Source organism: Empidonax traillii, unplaced genomic scaffold (assembly GCF_003031625.1).
Source record: "Empidonax traillii isolate 1590-97213 ecotype Southwest subspecies unplaced genomic scaffold, ASM303162v1 scaffold605:size788243, whole genome shotgun sequence".
Taxonomy (NCBI): Eukaryota; Metazoa; Chordata; class Aves; order Passeriformes; family Tyrannidae; genus Empidonax; species Empidonax traillii.
The window spans coordinates 537,894-559,876 of record NW_020955798.1 but is presented as its reverse complement, the minus strand read 5'-3'; the positions used below and the strand labels follow the sequence as shown (position 1 = coordinate 559,876).

The window sequence follows — 21,983 nt, the reverse complement described above, 5'->3', positions numbered from 1 at the left end:
GCTTTTTCTAACATTTTGAACTAGTAATATCTACACATACCAAAGTTCTTGGCATATACTTACTGTATAGATCAGTAACAGAAAAATGTTAGTAGCACACCAGAACAATCAAATTTGCAGTACATTTCTAGTGAAAAAAGAAAATCAGAAATTCAGCCTACTTCTTGATTCATACAGAGGACTTCTGTAAGGAAGTGGCAGGGGGAACTTAAATTACTAATTTCATATCTCATAAGGCCATTGCATATCCTAATTTACAATTAAAAACCAGTCCTATGCTATATATAATAAATACTGCCTGTTTGTTATGAACAGAAGTGAGAATAAATAAACTTCACTGTTTTATCCTATTGCTAACAAATAAACTATGAAATCTTTGCCTTGAAGAAGACAGTTCTACTATGTACATAGGCATAATTTTGGAAGCCACCGTTGCCTCACATTTCAGAGGTGAAATCGGTTCTCTGTGCCAGTCTTCTGAGCTGCTTCTTTCTGTGAAAAAGTTGGACATCTGGGACTGTGCTCAGACATGATGCAAGTGGCAAGGCAAACTCACACACCAATCTGCCAGTACATGGACACTGGGAGGACAGTGCCTGATGCTGGAAAAACACGTAACAGAAACCGTATGGTGGAGTTCAGGATCCTGAAGAAGTATTATCTTTAAATTTCATTAAGGAAAAACAAACCAAATATTGAACTGTTTGTTCTAGGTGCTTTTTTTGCCCTTTTGTAGAGCTAAATCAGAGAAAAGCACTACTCCAACTGTACTTACATGGTTGTCTGCTACAGGAGGCAAATAGAATCATTAGGGTTGGAAAACACCTCCAAGATCAAGTCTAGATACAAGTTAACTAAATGCAATTAAACATATTTTTCCTTTCTGATATTTTTGCTTAAAATATCCAATTGTCAAAGCAAATTTCATTCCTCACACATACTTAGATAACTTAGCTGGCTATGATTCATCCTCCAGGGTGGACCATTCTTTCTTCTCCTCTTTTCCATCTGCTTCTGCTGACCTGATGCACAGTGTGTCTTTTCTAATCAGAATAATCTTTCAGATTCAATGAATCATGAAAAGATGCTTTTAAGATAGACCACATTGCAAATGCTACAGGGAACAGTGAAAGTAATTTCTGAGGAGCACAAATGCTACTTACAGAGGGAGTTAGGGTTCCCAAGTCTTCTGCTAACTTTGGTCTCATGAAGCCATACTATTAACTGCCGACAATTCAGTTTAATGGGACAACTCAATTTTACAGGCTTCTACATAGAATTTATAAAAACCTGATGAATTAAGATTCAAGACAGATGTAGAAGGCTTCAATCCATGACATGACAAGTGCTACTTTTCATTGGCTTTACTGAAGCGGGATTCCTTGGAGGACTCTGCACTCGATGACAGCCCTGCCAGGGCTCTCTGGCGCATTCCAACCGTAGCCTTTTTAAGCTCATGTCTGAGACTGCGGATTGTGCTGTTTATGGCAGCCACACATGCCTTCCAATCAAATCCACTTTCATTTAGATCAAAGGATGGAAAATTCTCTTGAAGGAAGTCTAAGAATAAACAAGTGTGTAATAGTGAGTTATCAATTATTTATGCAAGCTATATACTCTCTCTGGATGTAGTTAAGTCAAAATAAGTGTGTGCTACTAAAACAGGTCTGCTCTACTTTATTAACACTTAATGCTGTAGTGTGAGAGGCAGCCACGCCACACCTGTGAAGCTCTTAGCATGCATTGTCTGGATCTTAATTAATAACCCTTTCAAGCTCCCTAGATTCCAAACATGGAGGACAAGCAGTTCCAAGATTTGTTAGGAAATGCATGTTGCAAAAAAGTGTGATGAATCACAGAACAAATCAGAAGGGATCCATATGGCTCGGAGTACAACTCCCTGCTTCTTGCAAAACTACCTAAAACTAAATCATATCCCCATAGTATCCTAATATCATGTTAAGAGTGTCTTCTAGATGAAGGTTACTAGTTAAATATGCAACCTTACTAACTCAGTGAGCACTATCCCACAGTAATGCTGTGGAAGAAGCTCTTCTTGCTGTCCTGGACATTCCTTGCAAATCTCAACTTTAGGTGAGCTTTGGCTTTCTCAACACTATTTCACATTCCCAGGCAAGGTTTCAGCTTGGATAGAGTTAATTTTCTTCCTAGTAGCTAGTACAGTGCTGTGTTTTGGATTTAGGATAAGAATAATGTTGATTAACACACTGATGTTTTAGTTCTTTCTAAGTAGTCCAGGCCTTTTCAACCTCTCACACCATCTCACCAGCAAGCAGGTTGGGGGGCACAGGAAGCTGGGACGATGCACAGCCAGGACAGCTGACTCCAACTGCCAAAATGATATTCCATACCATATGGCCTCATGCTCAGCATATAAACTAGGGGTAAAGCTGGCTTGGGGTCATTGCTTGGGAAGTGGCTGGGCATCAGTTAGGGGGTGGTGAGGAACTGCATTGTGCATCACTTGTTTTGCATAATCTAATTATTTTTATTTTCCCTTACATTTCTCTCCTATTAAACTGTCTTTATCTCAACTCACATATTTTGCCTGTTTTTTTGTTTTTTTTTCCCCTTCCCCAGTTCTCTCCCCCATCCCAGTGGGGTGGGAAGGGGGAACAGGACAGGAGGGGAGAAGGTGGCCAAGTAGCTGTGTGGTGTTCAGCCACCTGACGGGTTAAAACACAACAGTTACTAAGTTTCACTTCATAAACTCTTCTTGTTTCTAACCTCTATAAACAATGTTTTGCTCCAGAGCTCAGTTATAAATTCCCTGCTTAGCCAAACTTGTCTCCCCACAGCTCTACCAGTTCTCCTGTCAGGATGGACTCTCTTGTGCTTGCAGAATGCTGTCCTTAAAGACCTGTCAACTTGCATGAGCTTCTCTCCTATTTAGAGCTGTCTCTCACAAGGTTCCACCTGATAGTTTCTCAAGTAAGCGAAACTCTGCTCTCCTAACCTATGCAGACCTCTTACACTACTTATGATCTTGAGGTCCAGGATTTCGTAGTCTCCCCAGGCGATACTGCCACCAATTATCACACATTAAACCTTTTCATGAAGGGCACCATAACCTGCTGTGCATGACACCTCTGCATCATCTACCCCCTATATTAAGAAATTATCCCAGATGTCCTCCACTGCTTCCATCTCCCACTGCGTTGCCCTTTTAAGCAGTGTCATGGAAACAGTTTTTTTTCATATGAACCATGTTGGTGATCTGGAGAATTTCCTGAGCTAATAAAATAGAACTCCATCTTCATCATCTCAATCTGTTTCACTGCTGACACTAATACCTGTCAGAATGGTTTCACGGACTAATTTCTCAAGTTTCATGTTTTGTTTGTAGGATACAAAGTTAATCACTCTTGTTAATTTCACCACATTACCATTTGAACAGAGATTTTCTTACCTCTGAGAGCATTAATTTTGTTAGAATCCAGGGGGCTCATGCCACGATCAAGACTACCATATACATTGCTTTTTACCAGCACATCTTCAGTGAACATATGACGAATTAGGTAGCGAGCTGACAGCTCCGGCCGTGTCTTCCCCTTGGCTACATAAATGACTGAGAAAGGCAACTGGACATTGCGCCATGGGCTCCCAAGAGGTTCTAAAAAAACATAACAAGGAGGGAAGAAAGATATTTTACTCATCCAACGCCAACCATGCTTCAAAGTGGCTGTGTTACAACAAAACTAACACCTGAAGCTACTCCACTTGTCTGGAAAGACCAGAGCAGAATTGTAACACTACAGCTAATGCTAATATGAAACATACTGCAGACAAATGTCCAGGTCGCCAGAAAACCCTGACTGTTGTACAGTCATTTAACAGTACTTCTGATGTGTCTTCAGCAATGCTAGCAATGTAACCTGCATTATTAATGATTTTTTCTAACTTGTTTTCATCTCATGTGAAAAGATTATGCCATTCCATTTACATAAGTAAAAAAAAAGTTCTGCTATTTCAGTGGTACTAAGATCCTGTAAATGGAAATGGAAAAAGAGTAAATAACTACTTCAATCCGATTCACTCCAAACATTAAAAAAAAAATGAGGAGGTCTGTGGGATCAGACTAGCAAATTTTGGGTGCAGAAGCAGATCTGATATAGACCCAAAGTGCTTCAAGGCAAATAAATTATTTCCAAGGGCAACTAATTTCAGCTCATTTCCCTTGAAACTTTCTAAGCGTCACACGCTATACATGGATTTTTTCGCAATGAATTTGTATATTGTAAAAGTATATTTTACTTTCATTAAAAATATAATGGTAGCTTTAAGATTTTTATTGTCCTAAAGAGTCAAGTTTTACAGAAAGGTGTTCTTTCTTCTGAAACTGCAATACCATTCCATAGATGTTCTGAGCTAGCTTACTCCTTTAAAGTACCATATCTACCAAATAAAAGAAAAAAATTAGGAAAACCAAACAGAGTATCTTAAGATGAACTTTCCAATCTTACAGCACATATGCATTACAGGACACTGGTAGATACAGACAGACATATGTTCTATTAGCAAGATAATGTTCTTCTTTGCTCCCTTGAAGACTTACTATACATATACCATTTGACTGCCTTAAGAGAAGAGTCACATAGTTCAGAAAACCCCTTTATTACGTAATTACACCTACAGTATCATCTTTTGTCTATCACTGACCACTTAAAACTTAACAAACAATTCCAGAAAATGCAAAGTTCTTAGTTTACCCATAGGTTCCAAAGACTGCTGTTTCCTGGTTGAAGAAGTGTAGAAAGCTTCTGGAAACTTATCCAATCCTGAATTCCGTGAAGTGTCAGTTGTGGAGCTGGTCATTTTCTGACAGTTTTGTGAGTTGCCTCCACTATCTTCATTATGACTTAAATCTACACAATGAGATGTATCTGGAGCATCAGTCACTTTTTCTTTCCCTTCAGCTGTCTTCTGAAACATTAAATGAGGTTAGCACATGCACCGAGAGAAGCCTACCAGTTTTCTAATTAGTGTTCCAGTTTATTTCCCATTTAGTATAAATTAGATTTCAGATATTTACAATATAGTTACTCCTGAATTTCTATCATGAAAATAACAGGCAAAACAGATAATAAATATTCAGAGATATGCAAAGAGCACTTTAGAAGCAGAAGTAAATGGAGTGACAGGTGTTTTGAGAGTTATTTTTCAGTCAATATAAAGGCATGGCTGGATGTATCTGAAAGAAAAGCTTATGAAAACAGTGCTACCAGTTACATGTTTAACCTCTCAATGAAATTTGACACTACTTCTGGGCAACATTTGCAGTGCCTTCATTTTCATATCCTATGCTTAAAAATCTCTTAAGTGAACGTTGGACACAGGAGTGGGAAGAGGCAGAGCAAGAGAAAGGCACATGCTTCCAGTATCCCTGTATGGAACTAGCGCTAAAGTCAGCAGGCATGTGATGCGCAACGCAGAGGCAGAACCCAAGGAATTTCCAATTAGAGCACTTGTATGATAAGGAGTTCAAATAATCAATCTGAGGAAATGCACAAACTTAGTACTTAAAAAATTATCACCTTCAGAGAACCTCCTGAGTTTGTTTTTGTTTCAGAGCGTAGACAGCGGATCATAGAGTTGACATTTGTGATACAGGTTTTCCAATCTTTTCCATGCTCACTCAAATCATAGGTTGGAAAGTTAGCTGCCAGAAATTCTACATATAAAATATAGAAAATGTTTTAAGCTTCATGACATAAACCAGCATTTAGAAGTATCCTAATCTACAAAGAGAAAGCAAGCTAAGAAATGCTTCATGTTTACTGTTCTCCATTTACAAGCTTTAGATTTCCATCTATATTTATTATATAAAGCATTTCCTGGTAGAATTAGAGGAAACGTGTGATCTTTCATACTAACTTCAAAAAACCCTTCAAAAACAACAATAAAAAACAGCCCACAAAGAACAGAGACATTGTAATGTCGCAGCCATTTCACATCTTATATAATCTCACTCTTTTAACCCTTTAACACATACATATCATGGGATTTGTGTAAATGACTTGACATTTAAAGAAAATAATACCCTCCCAATCTTTACCATTTCTCAATCCACAGAAGTGAACTTAAGAGAAAGAATATTTAAAAATCACCAGTTAATGTTTGTCCCAAGTACACCCTGACCATAAAAAAATCCAACCTAACCAACCAAAAAAACCAACCCACAAAAGCCATGCCACACAAAACCAGAAAATAAATTGCAATGAAAAATTTAGAGACAGTGAGCATGACTGATGAACATGGAGTACACAAAACCAAGAGAAATTCAAATTGTTTTATTCACATTGAAGAAACACAAACACTGAGAATTACAAAGCAAGACTTTCAAAACAAAAAGACACTGCAGAGTGGAGCACATCCACTATGGCATTTATCTGTTCCTCACTTGCTAGACAATGCTATCAAACATACACAAAAAGACTTCCTGTAAGTTAAAAACTTTATTAAGTGCTAAAGAAGTAAATCTGCACATTTTGGAAGGTAACATACCTCTTATTGCAGCAATTTTGTTTGGATCCAATGTCCTGCGCCCTCGTGCGCTCGCTCCCATAACGCTGCATAGCAGTGTTTTCTTGGGGAACAGGACACGAACCAGGTGGCGCGCGGCGTACTTCGGTTTAGTCTTTTGCCGAGCCTTCACCAAATCGTTTCCAAGAACTTTCACATTTCTCACTGGGTCACCAACAAACTCTTTTGTAAAACAAAAAAACATTAAAAAAAAAAAAATCCCAAACAACTTGTTAAAAAGAGAACACTTCTTCAAACTCCTTCTCTTGATCCCTATGGTACTCTCAGAATATGTTCTTTGCTATGGTTAATTCTACTACATATTATTACTTATCTTTGCTCTTGCAAAAGCAGCTTTAAATTGGAAAGGTAACAGAAATATCTTTTTGATTTACATTAACCACCAACATAACAAACTGAAATCAAAACACCCAAGAAGATACATTAGACACCCAAGAATCCACAATATTCAGCCTGGCCTATTTTACACAGGTGCAGATACCTTGTATGTTTTCAAGACAATGACTCATAAAGAGAGGCATATCCATACATGGTACTGCAAAAACATACATTGTTTACAAATTTGGAGATAGATACCCCAGTATTTCACCTACTATTCATGCAGTTCTTCAGTTGTATGAACTTATTTTTCAGACCAAAAGCAACAGAACTCTCATAGCTCAGCCTTCCACATAATTCAGGGCATTTATGCTTCACAAAGACATTAGTTTTTAAGACACAGTGCTATTTTTATATGTGCATATTTATTATAACGCAATGTTCCATGGAATTATTATTTTTCTGTGGAATTAAGCATTTTGAAATAAACCAAACACTGGAGGATCTGAGCATAGAAACGATGTTTCACTGATAAAATCCTCCTCAAGAAGAAAACAGGTATTTCCTTCACACAGATCAGGTAAATTGCTTTCTTAAAATGTGTCTACAGGCATATGCCTCACTGAGCTTTGGTGGCAATCTCTTTTGCCTTTTTAAACACATGGATAACACACATCCATTACGTGTGAATTATACAGAGGTTAAAAAAGGTTAAATCAAGTGTCTCAAGAGAGAAAAAGAGGGTCTAGTCTTAAAAGAACCCAAAGCACCTACTGTAAATCAAAGGCTTGTAGTAGTCTATGCAACTGTATGTGAACTGCAGAGGTTTTTAAGTGATCTCTGGTATATTAAACATTCCTGTGACCTTTCTCTCAAGAGCTTTAACAAGTATTCCATTATAGAAATGTGTGTCAGTCAACCAGTCCTGCTCCTTTATTTTTGCTAAATAATGGTAATTAAATTTCTTCAGGCATACTTTTTTCATACTAGCAGCAGTTTTTTAGCCTTTGTTTCTGAATATTTATTACAAAGGAACTCACCAAGGCTAGGGTCAATGAAGACTGAGGAAGATGGTAGCTCTTCACTGATATTCACATCCCCAGATGCGTTTCTGCAGTTCTCTACCACAGCATTATTTTCTTGACTGGGCTCAGATGGTGCTGGCACTGTTGATGATGCCACTGGTGAAGATGCAACGTTGACAGTACTTTCCACAATACTGGGTGCAAGATTTGATTGTGGTGAAAGGTCAGGCATCTCATTAGTTGCTGTGTATGATGAATGCAATGAATGTGTTGAAACTATAGTGGGGAGTGGTGGGCTCTGCCTACCAACAGGCTGCTGTGATTCAAACTGAAAACTCTGCTGAGCATGTTTTACTGTGGAATTGACTTGAGCATGGCCATTTTGTAAAGGAACCCTTACAATTGGACTACGCCTTCCCTGGCCTGGTGAAGAGAGATGAAGACTTAAGTCCCTTTCCATGGACTTTTGTACTCTTATTTTTCCTTGGGGCAAATGACTGGAACTTCTGTATGTAAATCCAACTGGTTTCTGGAAACGTGATTCAGAAAACAATTAAAAGGTTAAATTAGACACAGCTGGTCATTTTTTATTTTTATTTTTTAGCAAACCAGGAAAACTAAATTTTAGCAATTACGCTATTGGCAGCATACTATCCCTTGAAGTACTCACTGTTATTAACTCAGAGCTATTACTTTTTAGCCTTGTCTCCACTTTCGTCTATTCTCACTTGTAGCTGCAATACTAAGAATTTATCTGATAAGCTTCAATGTTTCTCAATTTTTTCCCACCTGCGGTGCTGGCATAATTGCTTTCTAGACAAATATATAATGAGAAAAACTTTGTAAAGGTCTTAAAGATGCTCTATAAAAAGGCACATAGGCAAAATAAAATCTAAAATTTTTCAGCCATTGACCCATGATGAATTTTCAAGGTATGTCTTCGCTAGGCCATGCTAGCTTCCTTTCAAACAAGAAGAAAAGAATTCACTTTCTCTTCTCTCTTTACTTGCTAGATGAAAAAATTAAACATTCAGATCTCATCTACAGTGGAAGATTCCAAAGAAACTAAGACAAACTGAGAGACAGGCTAAGTTTTTCCCCACTTTGAGTACTTTTATTAAAAAACATATGACCTCTAAAGCATGTATTCTACTTCAAAACACATGTCAGTAGCCACCAAATGTAGACGACACACGTGAGTTTGTTTTTCTTATTTTGTTTAATTTTTGGAGGGTTTGTTTGTTTCTTTACAGAAATCCCATTATATTCACCATTGTAACATTAAAAAAATCTCTGACCTGAAGAAAGGCTTATGTATCTGAAAGCCTGGCTGTTTTTCCAGCTTTTGGAGTTCATATGATATAAAAAAGTACCTTTACCACAAACCTTTCCTTATTTATATACTTAGCCCTTCAAGATACAACAATGGTACAGCTATTAAAAAACCCAACAGCATTTTTGTTGGTTTTAAACAGTTGGCAGATTGCATCTTACAAGCTTATAGTGATAAAACCCTGTAAAAAAAAAAAAAAGGCAGTGCAGGTCACTTTTAACCCAAACATTAAAGCAGCTGCCATCCCATAGGATCAGAGGGGAGAGTAAGAGTACAGAGGTCTCATAGGGTTCATATGTAGGTGACAAGATCAGTTTATTCCCTGGATCTCATGGTTTTGGACATGTGGACAGTACAAGCTTGGAGTTGACATGAAAAACCCCACATTCCAAATAAAACCTAGTATCCTACTGATAGCTGACATGCACGAGCAATTCATTGCTTTTACCCACCCTTAAAGCAACTGGCCTTACTGCTGTCTTGACATCTGACAGCAGCATCACCTCTGCCACATTAAAAGCTTAGCAGTATTGTTGACAAAAAAGGTCATTATGGATTTTATGACCTTCTTCAAAAATCATCTGTTATGCTTTCCTTTTAAAGAGCATTATTAGAAGTACTAACATTGTGTCTCCTTACTTAAAAGTGGATTGACCATTTAGGAACAAAATGAATAGCGTGTATTCAATATCAAACCTTATTAAAAATGTTGAAAAAGGTGTTTTTATTAAGGAAAATAATAAATTCTAGACTGTAATGGATATGACAACACATTGCTGAGATCTAAAAATCAGTCACTGAACCAGCCTGACTGATGCTTAAACATTCTTTTAAACTGCAGAAACCAGTAAGACAGCACATCACATGTTGCAAAGGTGCAAGAGCAAAAGATGTACCTACACAATTAATTTCTGTTCATTCCAATACAAATAGAATTTTCCAGCATCTATCACAGCATCCTGGATTTGACAGGGGCCACTGCCTATCTGTGACCACCAGTCAATAACAACACAGGAGAGAGAAGCTGGTGGACAGTAAGAAATCTCAAGTAATTTAATTGAAATAGATTCTAAGTCTACTACTTTGTTATTAATTTTAATCTTAGTGAATTGTTTTCTTAAATAAGCATCAGAGGAGATGAGTGAATTAAAGGAAAAATAAATGTCTTAGGTCTTTAATACTCACAGGTTTGAGCAACAGTGGCTTTACACGAGTATGCTGCATTTCTGAGACCTTTCGATGAAGCATGTCAAATTTTTTATCCAATTTCTGAATGGCATCATACATGGCCTGTCGATAAATGTAAGAGTGAAAACAGTGCTGTCTCACAAGAACCCAAACTAAACCTGAAGAAACCAGAAAGTTCAGTTGAAAGCTAATTTCCCTCCCTAAAACTGCCTAAGATCTGTAGATAATATCCACATTCTGTAATCATACCAAAAATCAATTTAGACAAAAAATGCAAGTAACAATGGTAAATATTACAGTAAAAAGAATTCTCAGAGAAGTTTACTCTTGTGACTCTAACATGGCTGGCACTTGAAGGTTGCTCTTACTGCTTCCAGCAGATATTTTATTTGTACCTATTTTCATGTTTTATGATACACTGATAAGTTTCTGACAAGCTCTAAGGCACATTAGGTATTACGATACGCTATTTTAAGTCCTGATAAGTTTCCAAATACAGAGGTAAAAGCCTTACTGGCAGCCACTGAAATATTGATTTCTCTATCACCAATGGGAAATATTGAGAAAAATCCTGTCTGTAAAGTCAAGTCCCAACTGGAACTGAATGTAGCTAGGGATGCCACAGACAAGAAGAAGGACTTCTGTAGGTAGGGGCAAGTGCAAGCCTGCTGCTGAATGAGACAGAAAAGGCTGACACATTCAATGCCACCTTTGCCTCAGCCTTTACTAGCAAGACTGGCCTTCCAGAATCCCAGGTTCCAGAGAACAGGAAGACACACTGAGTATAAGAGGGTCTGGTCTGAGAATACTTAAGCAAACTGGACACACCTAGGTCCAAGGGGACTGATGGTATGCACTGACAAGTGCTCAGGGAGTTGATGACATTGGAAGGCCATGCTCGACAGCCTTTGATCAACCACGGTGAATGGGAGAAGACTGGATGAAAGCAAATGTCACTCCTATCTTGAAGAGCAGCAAAGAAGAGGACTGAGGGAACTACAGGCCAGTCAGCCCCACCTCCATCCCTGGGAATGTAATGGAGCAGCTATCCTGGAAACCATTTCTGGACATATGAATGACAAGAATACCAGCAGTTACAGCACGGCTTTACCAAAGAGAAGTCATGCTTGACCAACCTGATAAACTTCTACCTTGAAATGACTGGGCTGCTAGATCAGAGTAGAGCTGTGGATTTTGTCTACCTGGATCGGAGGATGGTCTTGAACATTATCTCCCGTAAGATCCTCATGGATAAGCTGCTGACATACAGGCTGGATGAGCAAACAACAACATGGATTGGAAACTGGGTGAATGGCTTAGCCAAGAGGTGGATGACCAGCAGCACAAACTCTAGATGATGGCTAGTAACTAGCAGACTACCCAGGGGCCAGTACTGGGTTCAGTCCTCTTTAACATCTCCATGAATGATCTAGACTATGGGCAGAGCACACCCTCAGCAACTTTGCAGATGACACCAGACCAGCAGAAGCAGCTCATACACCACAGGGTCACGCTGCCATCCAGAGGGACATCAACAGGCAGAAGAAATGGGCTGATAGGAGCATCAGGAAGTTCTACAAGGGGAAGTGCAAAGTCCTGTACGTGGGGAAGAACAACCTCAGGCACCAGTACATGCCAGGGACCACCAGCTGAAAAGCAGCTTGGCAAAAAAAGGATCTGGGATCTCCTCACCCTTTTAAGGATCCTGATTAAGTTTAATGCGAGCCAGCAGTGTGCCCTTGCAACAAAGGTGGAGAATGGTACCCTGGACTGCACTGGGCAAAGTATTGCCAGCAAGATGACGGAGGTGATCCTTCCACTCTGCTCAGCACTGGTGAAACCACATGTCAAGTGCTGAGTCCAGCTCTGGTCTCCCTACTGCAAGAGAAACCTGAGCATACTAGAGAGAGTCCAGTGAAGAGCCATGAAGGAGATGAAGGGATGGGAATGTCTCTCCTATTATGAGAATAGGCTGAGGGAGCTGGGACTGTTCAGTCTAAACAAGAGAAAGCTCAGGAGCTCAGTACAGATGTTATAAAAGGGCTTCATGTAGCCCTAGTGCAGAGTCACTGGGAGGAGGGGATAACAGTGGAGTAAAGGAGATGGAAAGCTGCCTGTAGGCAGCGAAAGAGGCTACAGTTTCTCATTAATGCTATTTGTTACAGCACACATTCCAACACTGGTGGCAAGTCTTACTCTCACAGTCAACCTCCATCCACCACATTCCTGAATGTATCGCTTAAGGAGACTAACAAGACATTCACACTTGGCTAAAAGCCACTCACAAATTGACCTCCCTAAAGCATGGCTGGAATGTCTTTCACTCTATACTGTGACCCCAGTCACACAAGTGCTCATCTGCATAAGTATGAGGTGCTTTTAACTTTCAGTGCAGTTATTTTCAATCTCACATTCTACTGCTTCCGAAGTTAAAAGGACAGAACTCAGAAAAACAACACTCTAAGAATTTTGGCACACCTTTGGCAAGCAATACATGCTTTCAATAGCTGGCTATGTATCATAGTCATATCTTTCCCATTACTGTGAAGGTCCTCCCAGTAAATCCTCAGAGTTTACATTTTGTATTAAAGCTTAATATTTGTAAAGTATTCTTGCCAGCTATGGTGTAAAAAGTTCAGATAATATGAAGGAGATTAGTTTTTCATTGAAAATACTAAAGTGGGCAGCTAAAAAGTGAATAACTGGAAAGGATTCAGTCATAGGTTGCCACATAAAGAATATAAATCTTCCTGAAGTTTAACTAAAGTTGTTTAAATGACATTTCAGATATAAAGAAAAAAAATACCTGGCAATAACTGAGGACCTCCATAAGTGTAATCTGCTCATATCCAGCATAGGAAGCTTCAGATACAATACTCTCCTTTTTCATTGAAATAAAACAAAACAAAACAAGAGTGTAAGCTACTAATATATACACAGGCTTAGGATATCACATTAGGCAAATAAATCCCAAATTCAAATCTCACATGTTACTTCAGCCTACCCTGAAACACACACCCCAAAGCAGCTTTTCAAAGTCTAGCAAACAAAAGGAAATTAACTTACACGTTCATAGTCTGGTTCATACTCATAAATGACGCTGTCACTATCTTCATATTCTTCTTCCCTGGTTCTCATCTGGGAAATAACATAAAGAGCATGTAATGTTTTGAAAAATGAATGTATTCAAAATACAAACTGCGGGGAGAACCACCTAGGAATCCAACTCGGAAACTTTCAGTTGTAGTTATATTCCCGCCCCTTGGCTACAAGAGAGCCCAAGAAAACAAGACTCAACACAGTCATCTTATTTATGTACTGCTGCGTTAAGGAAACTTTCCTATCTGACCATATGGGAACCACTCTGGCAGTCACATTCCCACCACCAGAGACCTTCACTGCTGGGACTGAAGCCCCTCTGCAGCGGGTGGTTCCAGTGAGCTGATGGGGGCCCAGCTTGACTCCCTGCACACCCCACTTTCACAGCCAGACAAGGTTTCCTTATTGACTTGACAATGGGTTTGCCACAGCAGAGCCTCAGACCTCTGGTTTCTTAAAGTATTTTTGGCATGGTACAACAACAGAATAACTGGAACTTGGAACTCATCTTGAGCTGAGTGTTTGGAGGGACTGTGTGTATATGTACACAGATATATATATATATATGTATAAAATAATATGTGTTTTTATTTGTTTATTCTAAGGCCAGAACTTTCTCATTTAACTACACATACCGTACAGCCAGGCTTATTTAATCATAGAATCATTTAAATTGGGAAAGAACTCTTAATATGAGTCTAAATTATGAGACTTCACATATATTTTTAAACTGAAAAAAAAATTTAAAAAAAAAAGTGCTTATCTCAATAGGTATAACTGCAAGCAGAACCTGTAAAAAATGTCAAGAGACAATTTTCTCACTGCTTGTAAATTGCTTTTATACAAGAAGAATGGCGCCACCACCTGGACAATCCTGACATTTTTCTTTTACTGGATGGGTGCCTTTCCCATCCACCATATGCTGCAGATATAATGAGTCTGCTGGTGGCGTTTCTGGGCTTTTTCTTTTATTTTTTTTAACTATTCAGGTCTTATTTTAAAAAAGGAAGGCTGGGGGGGGTGTTTCTTTTATTTTGTTTATAACAGGCAGAACTTCAGTGACTGGTAAAATTATGAAGAAGACTATCTGGGAATTACTGAAAAACATCTGAAGGACAAAAGCAGTCATCAGTCACAGCCAGCGGGAGGGGAAAGTCCTGCTTGTCAGAGTAAAGTTCCTTTAATTAAAAAGTGACCCCATGTGGTCGATCAAGGGAAGGCAGTTGATGTAATCTATTTGGATGTCAGTAAAGCTTTTGATACTGTCTCTCATAGGATCCTTCTGGACAAAATGTCCAGCACAGAGCTGGATAAACACATCCTGTGGTGGGCGAGCAATTGGCTCATGGGTCGAGCACAGAGGGTAACAGTGAATGGCAGAACATCAGACTGGTGACCTGTCACTAGTGGGGCTCCTCTGGGCTCCAGGTGACTCATATTGGTGTCATCCTGGTTTAGAACTGGCAGAAGGTACCCTCAGAAGGACTTTTAAATACAGCATTGCCACAGGGTGTGGTTTAAACAGCCTTGTTCCTAAAAAGCTTTGGAACATGAAAATTATTGAGTCTGTCAACTGTTTTCTGCTTTTGGACTTTGGTTAATTTCATCTACTACCTGATCAACAAGATTTTTATTTTATTTATTGGGCCCTGTGCTCTTCAACATCTTCATACATGACTTGGATTCAGGACTAGAAGGAATACTAACTAAGTTTGCTGACAACACTACACTAGGAGGAGCTGCTGACTCACTTGAAGCCAGAGAGGTCCTACAGAGAGATCCGGACAAATCAGAGGGCTGGACGAATCACCAACCATGGACAAATGACCAATCATATGAAGGTTAACAAGGACAAGTGTCAGATTCTGCATTTGGGGCAGGGCAACCCTGAATGTGTGTACAGACTGCAGAATGAGAGGCTGGAGACTCGCTAGAAGCATCCATGCACTGCATAGATATCCAACCTAGCTTCCTCACTGGGATGTCATCCAGTGATCATACAAGAGCGAAGGAAAAATGACATTCCAAATAACACTGAAATTGGCCTCAAAACCGAGGGCTATTGCTTGGTGAAACATACCACGTTCTGTTCCACTACAGTAGGACAAATTCGTTTTCTTTTATTACGCACAACCACAAAATCCACTTTTTCAGGGCTGTGACTGTTTCCTCTCTGCATCATCGTAGAACGGCTCATTTGTGACGCCATTTGATCAGTTAGCACTGGTAAGCCTTCGCCTCCTGGGAAAGTGAAGAGAAAGCAAAGCACATCAGCAAATTTCCCACTGCATTTAACATTTTACTACAATAAAAACAGGCACAGTCACCCCTCCTTTTTTTTTTTTTTACCTTCTAAACTGCTTGGCTATTTAAAATTTGTTTAGTGGCACATTTTCAAACACTTATTAATCCAACTCATTTAGATCTGAAATGATAAATTCAATTTCACATTGTTTCTTCCAAACTCTCTCCAGCCTCCATTTCATTCTGCCTCGCTTTTCACTCTTGATTTCCATGTCCAATTCAAAACCCCAACAAAACCAGCTCCCTGAAAATTCAGGCAATACACTCACTATATAAAACACAGTTCCCATTTATTCAATCCTAAGCAGTCACTCCCCTACATTTATGGGGTTCCTCCCAGTTTCGACATTGAAACATTGTGCAACAAAAAAGACCTGCTCCAGGTCAGGGACTACCAAACACAAACTATTCCTAAGTGATACACGGAATGCCTCCACCTCTCCATGTGTGGACCCAGCACAGTTAAAAAGCCATAACCAGTTTATTATTGCACTGTGCTAATTCTTTTGAAGTCCACACAATTGCCAGACCTGCCAGAATGGAAGAATGTTACAGGATTTTCACAGTGAAGAGAAAGGGTTCTACTGCCAAATTTGTCTGTACATCAGTTACAGGTTTCTACCTCAGATTTTCAGGAAAGGGCTATAGCAGCTCTTTTAAAAAGAAATAAAATCCTCTTATGAGCGGAGTAAGGAAAAACAAACAGACAAAAGTAACTACTTCCCCTTGAGTGCTATATATTTTAGCTACAGATGGGCCAAGCACTATATAGATAACAAGATATAGAAAAGAGAATATATTAAACCACAAGTAAAGTTAAAGAAGTTGAACAAGACCTTGGAAATAATAAGAGCAGCACTGGCATAAAAAGGCAACACCAAGTCTCCACCATACTGTTCTGCCATGATGAAGTTTTCAGATGGCATAGGCCAAGCTGAAAAGGTATGGTGAGGAAGTTTTGTGGACATCTACAGTAAATTCCTTCAATATAAATGGGGCTGCATGAGAAAAGTAACATGGGTACTTCTTACCACTTTAGCAAAATAATGGAACTAATTTCACGTCCCAATTGGAAACTAGGGCTAGTATCTCAGAAGTGATGAGAAAACTAATCCCATGAGACTAGGACAAGCTAAGAGAAATACTGAAAAGCAACGACAATTGCATTTCTTCAATGCAGCAGAAGAGGAAGGGCCAGGGGCAGGACAGAAAAGTACAAATATATCCAGTATCACAAATAAGAAAAAAATTTCCTTGCATTAAAAGCCCAGACAAATGCAGCCAAGGTGGCAGATACAATCTAGGCAAGATCTGTGGTAGATTTAACTAGTAAACATAATTTTGAAATCATAATCAATAACTGGGTAATAAAAATACATAAGGTGAAGATTAAAACCTATCTACTCTCCCCCAATCAGGTCCAGAATTTGCCTCCTTTCCCAGACCACCTCATGCCTCTATGCCTGTCACACAGGCCAAGCTAGCACTCATCTCCTAGCACTCAGCACCTCCAGAATGGAGAGCCCAGGACATGACAGAGAGCGCTCTGTGGGACCAACACCAACACAACCAAGAGGACATGCTGAAAGGAGAAGGGCTGCAGGATTAACACACTGGCACAGTACTGCTACTGGAATTACTAAATGTTTGTAACAGCTATGAATGATTTTTGTCTGGGCCAGTGAAGCATGGGCTAAGATTCTGAGAGACTTTGATCTTGCATGTTAAAATAAATACGATGAATTAGAGACAATCACCAAAGGCTACTTACAGCTAATAATTTATCACCTTAAACGACCATCTTACTATCATTATGCATCAGTATCTCCAGTACTAAATTACACTGAGCAGTTTATCTAAAACTCTAATTTTTTAGGTTAGCTTTTTCCATGACATTTATTTTCCAAATTACTTCCTAATTCATTCCTAGGTACATTTACTTCTTAAGTAAGTAAAAAACTGTCTTTTAAAAATGTAATATATCACATATAACATAATACAAAATATTTTAGCGGGTTCACTATTTATAAAGACCTGTAAAGTAATAACTAAAAAGTACCTCTTTTAAATGCATTGACAAGCAATTTCTCTGAAGTAGCTTTCTAATAAATTGTGTTTTAAAGGTATGGTCAATATAGAAAGCATTCCAGAGCAGCACTGAACACACAGCATTAAAACTAGCCATAAACTATTACACTGCCAATAAAAAAATCCAGTAATTACCATAGGCAAGTTGACGGACGTGGTGAATAGCACTGTTTGCTTCACAGTTTTGTTCAACTGACATGCAGCTTTCTGTAGACAATCCGTGTTCTCCGTGGTCCATAATCACTGCTTCAACATCATCTTCAGACTTCACACATATGTAATCTATTAGCATATGCAGAAAGAAAAATGGGTAAAATACACTACTCTGCACTTCAGATAACAACTGTAGTGCCTGTATCACATCTAGCAATACTTCAATTGTACCACAGACTATTTTAAATTCAGTTTCACTTTAGTGACTAAATGCAAAGTCACTTTTAAAAACAAACACTGAGGTTTTAACACTCACTAGAAGGGAAGCAGCTTACTATTGCTTAGTTGGTGGGATTTCTGAAACTACTTAGCACCCAATTCTTCCTGTAGTGTCCAGCTTCAAAAGGAACAGTTATAAGCCAGTTGAACTTCTACCAAGTCCGTTATTTACACTTTCAAGCGTATGAAAAAAATACCAACATTTCCAGACCAAATTAAGCTTTCATAAATAAGTCTTGCTTAATACACTTGAAACAAATCAGTCTACAAATCCTAACTCTGTATTTGTTATTCAGGTCAAACCAAACATCTGCTGTCAAGGAGATGTCGTACAGGAACACTGAATGGCAAATCTGCACTACCAGACTTTTTCCAAATAAACACACTACATCAAGAGAAAAATGTCCTGGTTTCAGAATAACTGTATTACAGTTATTATCGCTGATCCAGTGTTTTTGACAGGGTCATTAAAGGAATGGAGTTTATTCTTCATGAAACAAATTAATGGAAAGAACCATACCATAAGCACTAAAGTTAGGAAATAAAACTTAAATTCAGCCAGTAGACTGGCTGCATAATGTCACTCTATGTAACACAGGATCTCTACCCTGTTCATTGCACAGGATGGACCGAGGTCCAGGAATGAATCGGAACTGTCTGAATGTAATAGCGGTCTGGGCTTTTACTCTCCAATTCACTCCAAATCCTGCTCTCTGTTTCAATAAAGCTGAATTCCACAGGTCATTCAGTTTTCCCTCTGGCCAATACTCCTAATCTAATCCAAAAGAAATAACAAAGGCAGAGTTTGGATTTGGCTGTCATCAGATTAAGAAAGACTTGCCCAAACTGAGGGTCTGCTCAGAAACACTCATCTACTGCCACACAGTCAGCAGCATTGTTTTTAGTTGTGACAGAAGCCAAAAAGCTACCTGGGGCAGAGCTGACCTGCACAAAGGAGTTTAGCTGAGTGGATACAAACTAGGATATGCTGCTGAGGCTGCAACTAAGAACAGTTCTTGGCCAGTTTTCATCAGCTGCATAGAAAATTAACAATGGGACTACTCACGAACTTAATTTAGGTGCAGCTTTTAGCAAAACACCTCAGTGATATTCACTGACTGAAGTTCATTGCAGGCTCACATGAGGAGTTAGCATGCATTGAATTAACTAACTGCCTCACAGGCACAAGTTTTTTTTTGTTGACAAACATTTAGTATTCTACCTACTTAGGGAGAGAATTAAGGAAGAGTCAGGAAAAGGGCATCTGCAATGAAGCAGGAGGGATCAGAATCCTCTCTGGCAACTTCCCTAGCCAGTATGCCAGATTAGTGCATGGCCAGACAAATGTCCTACTTACAGCTGGGCCTCTTCTGTCCTGCAATCATCCTTCTATCCCTAAATACAGGAGGTGACACATGTTGTATGCAATTTATGCAACCCTTCAAAGTACAGACTTTCCCTGTATATTCTCATGCCTCACTTTGGCCAACAGGAAATAAGGCAGCCAAACAAGCCTACCTGATCAGCAACTATGCCACTCAAATCTACAGAGCAGACAGAGCAATGGGTATAAAAGAGGGAAAAATTCTGTGGAACCAGCACACAGCAAAAACACAGCAAAGTCAAAGCAGCTCCTTTAATCTGGATTAAAGCAAGGCCAGTATGATCAGAAGTCAGGAGAGTTTCTATAACTGGTTTAAACTGAACACAAAGCTCAGTCTCCCCTCTACCACTCTCCCTGAAATAAGTTTTAAAATCAGAATTTCAGTGGTGCAGTGGACTATGAGCAGAAAGTGTTTCCAAAGTCGGTAGCTAGAGCAACTCACAGCCAGAGCATAAATATAAACCAAACAGGAAAATACAGAAAGGGAAGCCACCTCAATTAAAACAGCGCAAAAATCCCCAACCAAATCTAATTAATTACAACACATTTCCATAATAATGCAAAAGCAATACAGCCACAAGCATTAGCCCCTCAAAACTTTTGACCTCTCAGATGGTGGCCAAAATTCTTCTCATCCCCAGGGCTTTTAATTTCCACTACTCATTGCTGAACATAGCTGCTCTCATACAGGCAAAGGAAATGTTAGAATGAAAGATGAATACAAACTACAACATAAATAAAATTGGGACATACATACAGTGACACCACAGACAGGACAGCGAGAGTCACAGATAGAAAGAACTATTTGTTCTCTAAAATAATATAAAGATTGAAAGATGTTGGTATTAAACATATAGAAATACTAAAACCAAGCAAACAAACAACAAAAAAACCTGGACTCTTTCAAAGGCAGTTAAAAACAAAAACATAAAAGCAAAAAAAACCTCTGGAGCAACTATGAGTTACCTACACAAACTAATAAAGCAAAGCAACCCTACTCAAATAAATAATGAATTTAGGTGGATTTAAACTAACCCACAAAAGGAAAGACAGCTAGCATTAACTTGGATCACAATCAGATCCTGCTCTATTTTATCATGTGGCACTTACACTAACATACACAAAAAAAGTGAACCAACACAATAGAAGTCCAGGGACACCAGTGCCTTTCAGAGTTAGTATCATCCCATCACAGCTTTAGGTAATCATTTGGCTTTTAACTCAATCTCACCCCAGACACACCTGAGAGTTTTAAGCAAATTTCTGCATACTACAATAAGCTAAGCTACGAGCACAGAAATACAACCAGATCTGATGCATCAGCTGAAGCCTGAAGACAAGCTGACAGACTATTTTTCTTTCCCCAAGTATGTTACTAATTAAATATATCACGTATGACAGTGGGATGAGGAAGGACTTGTACTGAGTCAGACATTACCTGATGACTGCTCTCACTTATTGCAGAAACAGAAATGTAGGTGACCATCAAGTATGGAATGGTAAAGGGACGTGGGTAAGAGAGCTGAAAGCACCAACTTGTACTAAATGCTATCCCAACCTCTACTACACAGTTCCTGGAGGGCTGCTTGTAAAATCACCAAATCAAACTTTTAACAGAAACCCAGTGTGTTTTCTTCATTTTCTAAGAGTTAGTTAGACACATCTCTGTATGTCTGCAATGATGATCTCAGTAGTCCCAGATGCAATAGCCAGCCATGGAAGCTATGTGTAAGACAAACTAGATTTTACAAAGATGCTTAAATACAGCACTCAGAAAAAAACCTGACTGCACTTACTTCAAGTCACATCCTTGAATTTAGCATACTTCTGACAGTTTTGTCCTTAATCTAGATAGGTTGTCAGTGATCAGAGACAACAGAATACTCTAGCACAGATAAAAATGCTTATCAACAGCCTCTGAACAGTGAAACAATAGTTAATCTAGAATGCTGTTGTTGGAATTTGCATGAGTGAAATTTGAAACAAACTAAGACAACAGAACCAAATGTCAAGGCCATACAAACCGTTTACTACGGAGAGATATAATAAAACCACATTTCCTGTGGCTTTAGGTCTCATATTTGGATTATAATGATAATGGCCAGTCTCTTCGCGAACGAAGAACCGGGGAAGGTCTTTCCACCTTCCAGCCTGCGCATTGGATTTTTTAGGTGAGACACAGTGTGCGCGGAACTGAGCCCACCCTTTAATCCTGAGGTTCATCTGCCGGGGCCAAGCACGCTTGGAC

The 21,983-nt window shown here is 39.0% G+C and overlaps 1 protein-coding gene across 1 annotated transcript in view; it reads right to left on the bottom strand.

Moving 5' to 3' along the window:
- Positions 1 to 787: 787 nt before the first annotated feature.
- BEND2 (BEN domain containing 2) overlaps positions 788 to 21,983 on the bottom strand; it is a 22,678-nt gene continuing 1,482 nt past the window's right edge. Inside the window, exons 2-12 of the mRNA XM_027898581.1 lie at positions 18,055 to 18,201; positions 15,608 to 15,768; positions 13,495 to 13,566; positions 13,235 to 13,309; positions 10,426 to 10,530; positions 7,923 to 8,436; positions 6,526 to 6,726; positions 5,556 to 5,692; positions 4,731 to 4,944; positions 3,431 to 3,634; positions 788 to 1,560 (exon numbers count right to left, since the gene is read on the bottom strand). Coding sequence (XP_027754382.1) covers positions 1,349 to 1,560; positions 3,431 to 3,634; positions 4,731 to 4,944; positions 5,556 to 5,692; positions 6,526 to 6,726; positions 7,923 to 8,436; positions 10,426 to 10,530; positions 13,235 to 13,309; positions 13,495 to 13,566; positions 15,608 to 15,768; positions 18,055 to 18,201 — 2,042 coding nt within the window. The 3' untranslated portion in view covers positions 788 to 1,348. The remainder of the gene's footprint in view (positions 1,561 to 3,430; positions 3,635 to 4,730; positions 4,945 to 5,555; positions 5,693 to 6,525; positions 6,727 to 7,922; positions 8,437 to 10,425; positions 10,531 to 13,234; positions 13,310 to 13,494; positions 13,567 to 15,607; positions 15,769 to 18,054; positions 18,202 to 21,983) is intronic.